Below are 11,209 nucleotides of genomic sequence, written 5' to 3' on the forward strand. Positions count from 1 at the left end.
TGGTTCCACCTTTTCGAGCTCCACGCATCCGCTGCATCATGTTCGGAACGGAATATGGTCTCCAACTTCAATGACTATGTCATTGGTGAGGCATTTCGCTTCTACCTCACGCATATCTTCGAAAACGACGAATCGTGGGACAAAATCAAAGAAGAGATGATCAGTAGATTTCACGTATACGTTGCAGACACCCTCATTATGCAACAGTTGGAGAAATCACAACTGGGTCGCCGTAATCACCCGCATTCTCCACGTAGCAATCATCATCAGTGCCAACCAAAGCCACCCATGACTCGATCATCGACAATTTCTCCTGTAGTGATCCTCCCAAAAAGACGAAACAAACTCACACGCCTACCATGATTTCACCACTCACAATGGACATAGAGCGATATCGAAGTCGCTTCGCTTCAAGACCAAACCTTTCACCAGGTTTCAGTGTCGTGCAGGAGTCGCGAATATGTGCGTCTTCATCATGCTATCGTACTCCTGCCATCGCGAATCCATCAGATGCGTTCACTGCGTCTTATACGTGCGACCCGCCGCCTGGTTTCCAGTCACGCCAGTCCTCTATGACACTCATTCCGCAGCCCGTGCATAACAGAATTGTTTCGTTCGCGTATGGCACATCGAATTTTCGAGAGTCGGACCTATCACTGGAAGCGCGTGGTGAAGTCATGTCTACGGCCGCATCATCCAATCATAGAGCATCCAGGATTCCAAGCAGCATCAATTCAGACTACGGTACCGTTCACACCAGTCAAGCAAAGAGCTCTGCTATTACTTCCAGCGGTGACGTGAAACAGACTGCCTTCCCGCCAAGAGTACAGAAGGAAACCACCACGAGCGTGTCCCCTTTTCATGAAGAAGCCAATATTCTTTCAGCAGAAGCGGATAATCCACGTTTGTTAGGAGACCAAGCCACTTCGCAACACATATTTCTTCCACGCACAACACCTCAACAAGCTGTCACCACTTCGGAAGCTTCGCACGCGCCAAGCAGCATCGCACACTGCCAGATTACAGAAGCGTCCATTCTGAATGAAGTCCCAGCAGCCTCAGAAGAATCTTCGGAGAATCCTAACAAACAGCCCTCACCACCAGACAAATCTCACAAAAAGGAGCAGTGTACCAGCTGCCAATTGATCCGCACTTTAATATGCGAAAGAAATCAAAGGCATATTTCTATAGAAGCGCTACCTCAGCAAATTTCGCAACAACATCATCATCATGAACTCCAAGAACAACGGCAGCAACCACGACTTCGAAACAGAAGGCGACGAAGACCGTCACCGAAATTTCCACAGAAGCAACAACAAGAAAGACATCAACGCTCAAGCCTACTCAATCCAAGGCGAAATCAACGAATGTGGTGTTTTACAAGCAAGGAACGTCGCCAAATGCATCTTCAGCACCATCTATCAGTATTGCCCCCACTCCAAGGATTCCTGCGACAACGCTGTGCACGACGACGGAAAAGAAACGGGCACTTCCTGGGCAAACCAGACGAACAGAGACGTCGCCGCAACGACACAGTCCACCGCACTTTCGAGCAGGGTACACCGTGTGTCTGGAAGTCGCAACGACATCCGAGTTCCCACGGCTGCTGTGTGTCCAAACCTTTCTTCATCGGAGCATGGATATGTCGTCCGGAGTGCAACAGCCAGCCTCGGCCACCTGAGCTCTTCTGGACGTCACCGGACTGCCACACTGAAATCGTTCATGTGAGGAGATTAAGAGGGTATCATCCGCCCCTGTACCTACGACTCTCTCGGGGGGAGGGGGAAGTGTGTAACGAACCACACAAGGACGGTACCGTGCATTAGTGGTGAAGGAAAAAGAAGAATAAAAGGTAGTGTTCGGGCGACCATGTTGTTCTACGTCCGCAACTTCCGGTTCGCGTTACACACACACACACATATATATATATATATATATATATATATATAAACATACATATCTGACTTGTTTTCTGCAGATACCTCTGCTTCAAATGCTAAACAAGGAATTTTCAAAGTTGCACATAACTTTAAATGGATCAGAGAGAGTGCTCGTCCGCACGTTGTCTTACTACGAGCAGCTAAACGAATTTCTGCCTAATGCGTCATCTGCTGACCTGTGAGTACCGCATCCGTGATATACATGCATTCTTGTGGTAGAAATGTTTTCAATTGTCGAATTGCATAAGAGCCATTATCTACACGTTCTGTAGTGAACTTTTCTTAAGGCGTTTCACTGCAGAGCAAGACGTCGCGATTTCTATAGACGCATGCATAGCTTGATTTCGATGGTTGTAAAATCCATGTGGTAGAAATTATTTTATCTACCCGCTACTATGCATTTCATCAAAAGTGTCGCTTAATCACGTTGGGCCCCAGTTTTAAATATTTGCTGCCTACAGCATAACGGTTCCATGTGTAAGACTGCTGTTCTATTAAAAAAAATGTCACAGTTTCGCCCTAAGGGCGAAGCAATGAATGCGATAGCAACACAGCAATGTCATACGAAGTAAGGTGAGCGGCTTTGGTAGCAACAACACGCAGAACTGTTGTCGACGCCATCGGCGTTTTGCCCGCGTTAGCTCAAAATGCGTGCGGCGTTGGTGACTGTTGCTGGAGCCTCTGATATAAATAGGCACTTGGTGCCGCAGCTAAACGTCGCCTCCCTTCCCTCCCCCTCCCCCACGGCCTCTCGCGCGTCTGAAGAAGGCGCGTTTGCTCTACATATATGGTGATTGTAAAGGAGAAAAGAGACGCCTACTTCTGCAGCCCTTAAGCGAGCACGGCGCAGAACGCGCGTTTGTTCTCCGCCGTGCGTTCACTCCCCGTGAAAGACGCGCCCCTCGCGCCCTTTCACTCGCACATACAGCGTTCGGCGCGCGGCGACGATTTCATCTCCAAATGACGTCATACGGAACCTCACGGCGACGGCGACGGCGACGGCGACGGCGACGCCGACGGCAGAAATCTGCTTTTGAGTGTCCATATAATTGCTATCGCAATAAAATAGAAGCAGTGTCTTTTTGCGTTTACATTTGTCTACGGTTCTGGTTAGCTGCTGACTATTCTATTGTTACTTGCTTCTTCCAGCACCGCTGCCCTAGAGCATAGCACAAAATTTTATCGGGCTATTATAGTGGCAATTTTACTACTATGTTTCAATATGATTGTTCCCAGCAATTGGTTAGAACATGTTGTAGAAATTATCTACCTATAGCCACTGAATGAAGCAGTCATGAATGTCTGCATGGCGGCTCGCTCTCAGTAAATGCGGCAATTGGAAGCTGTTATCTCGACTTACATTATCAGTGTGAGAATGAAACGAGGCCAGCACAATAATTCTTACGGCTTGAAAGGTAAGGGGGGCATGATTAAACAAAGAGCCAACAAGAGATGACTGGACCGAATTCTGGGTGCCACAAGAAAATTTCTCACTGTTATGGTATCAAAAAACAGTCATATTCACAGCATTATTCTACGCTTTTTTTTTATTTAGACCCCCCTACTGCTCAATAAAACTGATCCGTGCATTGTCAATAAAAAAAAAAACAAAAAAATTACACCCGAAGCAGCATAACACAATTTAGATTCTCAAAACATCTAGAATAGACTCGAATATTACACACGTTCGGAAAGCATAGCGGCTTTGATTACTTAGACAGGAACTCGCCAACAAATGAAGTTAGGTGATCACAATTTATTATTTTATGCAAACGCGACATACATAACTGGCGAAAAGAATAAGTGTGAATAGCGCTAAGTCTCACTTTGAGTTTTAAATAATGTTATCCAGCCCTTTGGAGTTTGGATTTCCTGGCTGAATTTGAAGACGTGAATTGGTGTATACTTAATGGATGGGCACGGCGCGATATGGGTCCTGGCAAGTGTTTTAGCGCGCCTTTTATTTCGAGTTGATTCCGAAGGAAGTGTAATCAAATGTTTAAGTGCTGCAACCTTGATAACAGTGCACATATGCTCTATTCTGAACATTCCATCATTTTCTTCGAGGCGTGATGTAGGCGCGACGCGTACAAAATGGCACAGATGGTTTCGATTTTCCATCGCAACATGATGCAAACTTGACGTTTTGCCCAAGAAACTGAAGGGAAGACAGTAATCCTCACGTTCTTGATAAAGCAGAACAGTTTTTCTCTTCAGCAAAAATAAAGCAGCTAGCTCAAAACCTACGGTTATTCCGTGAAAAACGCTTCTCGCTTCCGTCGTCTGCTTCATTGGGTAGGATGCGTGTTCCTGGGAAACGGAGTGAGTCATCGTACATTGGCGCCAACGAGTCGTACATTGGCGACTCGTCTGGCTGAGAAGCGGCCGAATATCACAGGTAGCGTTGCGCGCGCCGAATACATAATAAAAGCCCTTTATTTTACCAAAGTACCGCCATTCTTCGATCTTGCCGCCACTGCGCTCACCCCGCGTTTCCTCCTCGCCGCCTCCTGTCGCCCCAGCCCCCTCCGCTCCCCGGGGGCATTGGCCTGGCGCTGAGCCGTGCTCCCTCAAGGGCTGCAGAAGATAGCGCCAACCTTTCCTTTTCCAAATGAACCACGTAGTAGTCCCCCATTGGCCAATACGTGTCACGTGGAAGCACGCGCAGCGCTTTTGTATTGTGAGCGGAGGAAGCAGGCGGAAAGGGTGGGAAATGTTTATTTAGCAGAATTACAAACTGCGTTCATATTGTTTGAGGCTGAAAAACTCCGGCTCTTCGCTCTTCTCCCGCAAAACGTCCGACGGCTCTCAGGGTTGCTCGACCTGGTTTCTGAATCAGCTATGTTAAGAGCTGAAGCTCACATCCAACCCCACTCAGAAATTCAAATCCACTTGGAAAAGAAAAACTACTCTTGCATTTACAGGTCACATAGTCTTGTAGATGGGTGGGCAGTCTGGGATTTCTGACTGGGCACTGATCGTTCAGCGGCAAAGCAGATGCAGTTTCTGCACTACGTGACACCGGGCGAGAAGTCTTCAAACCTGGACACAAACACGAGAATGTCCTCCAAGTAGACCCTGATGCCCGACCTTATAGGAGGTTGAAGGTCTTGGAGGACGAGCTGCATGGCACGTTGAAATGTTGAAGGAGCCTTCCTGAGTTCACATGACATACGTGTCCACATGTATGTCCCACTGTGTGTGATAAAGGTGGTTTTCTCCTGGTGTTCCTCTTTCACTCTGATTTGCCAGTATGCACAGCACAAATCCAAGACCGCAAACAGGGAGCTGCCAGCAAGGTCATCAAAAATGTTGTCAGCCCGGGGAAGTGGCTGCAGGACATTCACTGCCATCTGATTCAGAGGTATGTAATTCACGCACAGCCTCTTTTTATCGTTTTGCGTCACTACCACTGCTGGAAAGCCCCATGGGTCATAGGATGGTCGGATGACGTCACTCTCAAGCAGAGCCGCTGCCAGCATGACGTTGTACAATGCGTTATACGGCTGCTTGTTTTTCGGGATTGAGTTGAGCTCCGAGGCAGATGTCAGTCAGGGGATCGTCATGGACGTTAGCAAGTGGGTCTGAAGGCAACGGGCTGGACGAGCTTGTCTGGACTGGGCTTGTGGGGCATGTTTCCAGTTGAACTAGGGCCGCCTTGGTGAGCTGGCTCCACAAAGGTTCATTCTCGTCTGGCTGGTACTCGTGTTGAAGTGGCTCTGCCGTGGGCTGCGAGGGATCAAAACGTGACAATGCAGATATTGTCAAAATTAATGCATTTGACATTCTTGGCAATAGTTTCTCTTTGCACTGCACGACAACGTTGGTAGATGGCTGGCAGATCACAGGCAGCTTCGGAGGTTTGAAGTGGAGTACAGCTTTAGCTGCATAAAACCAATCCTCTCCCAGAATGAGGGGAAGGGTGTTCCGTTCAAGGATGGCTGCTTAGACAACTGCGGATAGAGGTCCAATAGTGATCCTCAAAAAGACAGATCCTTCCGGCATGACGGAGCTTCCACCGTTGACAAGCAAAGGTGGCTTGGTCCATGGTTAGATGTTGAGGTTTGATGCTTAGCTTGCTGCAACAATGGTGACGTTTGAGCCGCTGTCTGGGAAAGCACTGATCTCTCCCAGTCCTTTGACGTGAGCAGTAGCAACGGCACATCTGAACTTGGATCCATACATGGTGTCATCGACACGGCCAACACAGGCTGTTGGTGCTTTGGGGACTGTCGGCTTGTTGTAACCCGAAGGTTGCTTTGACGTAGTACATTTACTTGCTAGGTGACCCTTCTCTTGGGAGTTGTAGCACACCGCATCTTTCAAGTCTTGTCCTCTTCTGTATGCTGGGGCACCATACTTAGCTGAAATGGCTTCGTACCTCGACTCTTGGTCCGCAGGTGGTAGGCTGTTAATACGAGGAGGCTATGTCATGCGTGTGGTGTGCTGGGACGTAGATGGTAGAGCAGTCTGTGAGGAGTTCACAGTACTGTCAGTTCTGGCAGTAGCACTCTGGAGCTGGGGGCGTCCCGCCTGTTTTGCGAATTGCTCTGCTGGCTGTGGAGAACGTATCAGGCTGGCGTGGTCCAATGCTCTATCCACTTCGGATATAATGCTGAGGAAGTCGTCTATGGTACGGGGTCGCTGAACAGCGATGGATGTGGCTACCTGGTCGTCACAAATTCCTTGAACGAGGTATTGGATGCGTTCCTTGTCAGTAATGGGAATTTGACAACGTGACATGATCTTGAACTTTGCAAAGGTGTACTGCTGCAGGCTCTCTCCGGCTTTTTGTGTAAGGGCTGTGACCTTCTATTGCCACTGTATCATGTAAAGTTGCTCGCCGAATTGTTCTTGGAGTCCCGCCTTCCAGATGGTCCATGTGGTAAGCTGTCACCCTGTTGAGGCATGCCAGTCTGCTGCGACTCCACGTAGCTTTCCTTGCGCGATGGCGAGGAGAGTTGGGTCTTCCCATCGTGCAAGTCGTTGAATGCACTCGAGCTCTTCGATCCAGTGCTTGAAAGTAGGGGTGCCACTTCCGTTGAAGGTAGGCAGCGAAGCTGAGAGGTCTGGTAGTGTTATCACGTGCACTGGGTTCGCGTGACTTGCTATCGTGGTCATCATAATGGCCATGCTCTGGTGAAGAAAAGCTGCCATGCACTGCATGTCCTCTGCTGGGTCTGACGTGAAGGCTGGCATGGCTGGGAATGACGTCGTAGGCACTGGCATGGTCGCGAACGACGCTGAAATTTCGGGCACGCATGGCGCGGGTTCGTGGTTTCGCGGTGGGTCTTTCGCGGTATCAACCAAAAGTTGGTCGATTAGTTCCTCCTCGGTGCCGGTTGTGGAGAGGTTTCGGCGTTGCAGCTCAGTTTTATTCAATTGTGCATTCAACGTGGCGAGGTCTTCTGCGGTGGCAACACGCCAGTTGATGAACGACATCGTTGTTGACACGCCGCGCTGGGTAGGCTTAGGAATGGTTTGGCGTTCAACAGCGCTCAGTCGAGGGCACGGAGGCTTACTTGGCGGGCGAAGTGGCTGTGGCAGGTTGCGGTTGTCGACTGCGCCATGTGTGAGCAGAGGAAGCGGGCGGAAAGGGTGGGAAACGTTCATTTGGCAGAATTACAAACTGCGTTCATATTGTTTGAGGCTGAAAAACTCAGGCTCTCCGCTCTTCTCCTGCAAAACGTCCGACGGCTCTCAGGGTTGCTTGACCTGGTTTGCTATGTTAAGCTATGTTAAGAGCTGAAGCTCACAGTATATATATATATATTTGTTTCCAGCGCGCTCCGACCATAGAGAAAGAAATTCAACAAGAGGAGACACTCGGCAAGAACTGGCAACAAGAAACACGTCACCATACGTCACGCTATAGTACTTATACCGAACGTTAGCTTCCGCGAGCATCGAAAAAAAATGTCACAGTTTCGCCCTAAGGGCGAAGCAATGAATGCGATAGCAACACAGCAATGTCATACGAAGTAAGGTGAGCGGCTTTGGTAGCAATATGAATTGTAGTAAACATGAGCTGATTAAGTAAGCAGGTGTGCTGCGGCGTAAGTAGACCGACATGAAGAGAGACTCGATGACCACGAGAAGGCGCGTGTGAAACGGTGGTGTTGATGAGAAGCGCTTCCCGTGGGCAGCGCATGCGAAGGGACACATCTGTAGCGCTGCACTGCCGATCCGGGCAGCATTGCATGTGTAGCGTGCGTTGGAAAATGTGGCCCGACTATTACTAACTGAATGAACAAGCGTGGTGTGAGCGCGCACAAACAAACACGAATAGATCACACTGAATGACTGCAGACAACGACCGTCAAAACTCTGGCAGCAAGCGGATATGCCGCAGCGGCGAACGTACGTGCGGTCTATCGCTTCAACGGAAACTGAGCGCATGAAGGTCAGAGCCGTGTGGAGATAAGAGACGGTGCGAGCGAGCGACGATCGCGGCTGTTGGCAGCGTGGAAGTGCGCCCCCCCCCCCCCCCCCCCCCCCCCCGCTCCCTCCGGCGCTGGCTTACCGCTTCCTTGCTTGCGCGTGGGAGAGATAAGAGACTGTGCGGACGAGCGACGAGCGCGGTTGTTGGCAGAGAAGTGCCCCCCCCCCCCCCCTGCTCCCTCCGGCGCTGGCTTTCCGCTTCCTTGCTTGCGCGTGGGAGATTGAGTGCGTTCGCTCTCCGTGATAGCGCGCGTCCCCGCACGCTTCCGCTGGGGCATACGGCGCGCGGCGAAGATTTTATCTATACGGAACCTCACGGCGAGGCCGACGGCGACGCCGACGGCAGAAATCCGGTTGAAGTGTCCATATAATTGCTATCGCAATAAAAGAAAGTGAAATTAAGTTAACAGACATTGATTAATTTTTTTAACTCTTTGCCGCTAAAACGAAAACGTTTTGCGTATAAATGAACGTAAACTTTGTGTGAGTGAAAGAACTTTATTTAGACCAGCGGATTGAGGCCTGGGCCTAGGCCGCGCCAGGCCCAATCCTCAATGCCTCAATGAGTCACAACGTAAACTTTATGACTCATTTTTTTTTGCCTTACCTAGCCACAGGCCAATGACGCGCCAAATGCGTGCGTCATCCGCCAGACATTCCCCCTAAGCCAGCGAGGACGGCTGCGCGCGCGTATTTTTAATGTAACCTGGATTATTGGGCTCTCGGCGTATTCTTGCGTTCCTTCTGCACTGGGACAAGACACCACTGCACTATTGGACTACGGCAAGGTGAGAAAACTTGTTTCACAGTTTACGACGCAATTAGGCTTAGAGCACGGGACCGAGACTTAAGACGCAGTTAGCGAAAAACAGCTCGGCCATCCTGGCGCAGTTAATTGGAGTTAATGAATCGTGCTGGCACATGTTTCCGAGGCTTCCTAGGGGATTATTGTAACTTATTTCGGTTTTTGAGGCACACTGGCAGCACAGGGCGCCGTGTCGCAGTTAGCGAGAACAAGTCGGCCGTGGTGCGTAGTCTAGTGCATCTTGCTAAAAGTTTGTGCCGCTTCCTCTGACGCCAGACATTACTGAAAATTAATTTCGCTAGTTTCTGGGGTACCTCTGAGGTACGCTGGCCGCACAGCGCGCTGTGACGCAGTTAGCGATAAGCAGATCGGCCGTGGTGATAAAGTTAATTTGGTGTGTAATGAATCTTAGAGGGACAAGTTTGTGACGTTTTTTGTGGCCCCGCAACAACATATACCTTCTTTCGGTACTCACGCCTGTTGAAAACGCGATGGCCGATTGTCAAGAGTGATAACAGATGGGAGTGTGTTGCTGGCGCCGGATGAACGCGCAAAAGATAACGCCGAGGAACCTATCAGAAACTTGTCATTCGAAAAATCCGTCTTCTAAAGGACTGAAAACAGGCTTTGCACCCACGCATTTGTCTTGAGTACGAATAGAAGGTATTCTGCGGACGTCTAGCATGGTCTGTCGGGAGCCTCTGTTGCGTCCGTCTCTGCGTATGTAGCGTACACGTCGCGTCGCCCGTGGCCAAGTTTTGCAAACGCGAAGTCGCCCGTGTGTTTGTTCTGCCAAAGTGCAGGTAATGCCTGGAAATGGGGGAATGCTTGGAAGTCAGATGTTTTCACATTTTATGGTATTGTTTGGGATGAGTCGGGTACTTTCTACGCCATGTATGTAAAAGCGAACTGCTATTGTTTGTAATGCCACCCATTCACTGCTTTCGCACGTTTCGCCTCTACACGCAGTATTCGTATGTCTAAATACCAAAATGACACCTGCTTGTAACATGCTGCATGTAACAGCCAACGGTGGCGTGGAGTAGAGGTAGAACAACCGACCTCAAATCTGAAGGTCGTAAGTTCGAATCCTGCTCCATTCCACTACATTTTCAGGCATGGAGTGGTGCCTGACACCGGCAAAGAAAAAAAAATACATATTGCCGAGAGCTAGAGGGGCTACACTAGTTCAGGTGCAACCAAACTAGGCAGGCCCACTAAGCTTCATCAAAGTCACTCCCTCACCAGAACAGGAATTGGCCTCCCTGGTGCAGTATTCGGCCACTACCTCCCTGATGACTCCGACATATAACCCATGGCCCTCAGTCCCCAGTGGCTGCGGAGCACCTGACCAAGGCGACGGTCAGACCTGCGACGTGGCAGAGGGTGCTAAGAATCTCTGGGTCCGGACAGGCCGCCAATGCAAAGGTTAGGAAATTCGCAGGGGTTAGGAAATTCGCAGGCGCAAGTTGGAATACGCTAGCGCAAGACAGGGGTAATTGGAGATCGCAGGGAGAGGCCTTCGTCCTGCAGTGGACATAAATATAGGCTGATGATGATGATGTAACATGCTGTTACGTGTTTGTAAATGTAACATGCTTGTAATTAACTTTTTAACACGAAAGTGTTTTATTCCGGGGTCCACCAAGACTTCACTGACGTATTTCCGTCACGGAAATACGTCATAGAACATAATACAAAGAAAGAAACCAGAAGAAAAGTTCCACAAACATGCAAAATTTGGAAATCGAACCCACGACCTCTCGGTCCGCGACGATAGATCGCCGAGCGTTTAACCCATTGCGCCACAAACGCATTTGCAGAGAGCTACACAGACGCGCCTTATATATCTAACACTCCTCCGTGTACCCGCGCTCTTGCTCGGGGCGGTGCCGCCGCCTACGAGCAGAAAAGAGAAGTACTGCATTATGACACTAGACAGTTTTAGCAGAGCGTTGCTTACGCTCCGCTCCGCTAACGTTTCACGCACACCACTGGTTGCATGAACTGCGTTGATTTGGCT

General features: G+C 49.6%; 1 protein-coding gene across 1 annotated transcript in view; it reads left to right on the forward strand.

The window, feature by feature from the left end:
* Window positions 1–1,975: 1,975 nt before the first annotated feature.
* Window positions 1,976–11,209, forward strand: part of LOC125943397 (membrane metallo-endopeptidase-like 1) — a 410,743-nt gene continuing 401,509 nt past the window's right edge. The window contains exon 1 of the mRNA XM_049662688.1: window positions 1,976–2,118. Within this exon, the coding sequence (XP_049518645.1) occupies window positions 1,994–2,118 (125 nt within the window). The 5' untranslated portion in view covers window positions 1,976–1,993. The remainder of the gene's footprint in view (window positions 2,119–11,209) is intronic.

Source organism: Dermacentor silvarum, chromosome 2 (genome assembly GCF_013339745.2).
Source record: "Dermacentor silvarum isolate Dsil-2018 chromosome 2, BIME_Dsil_1.4, whole genome shotgun sequence".
NCBI classification, from domain to species: Eukaryota; Metazoa; Arthropoda; class Arachnida; order Ixodida; family Ixodidae; genus Dermacentor; species Dermacentor silvarum.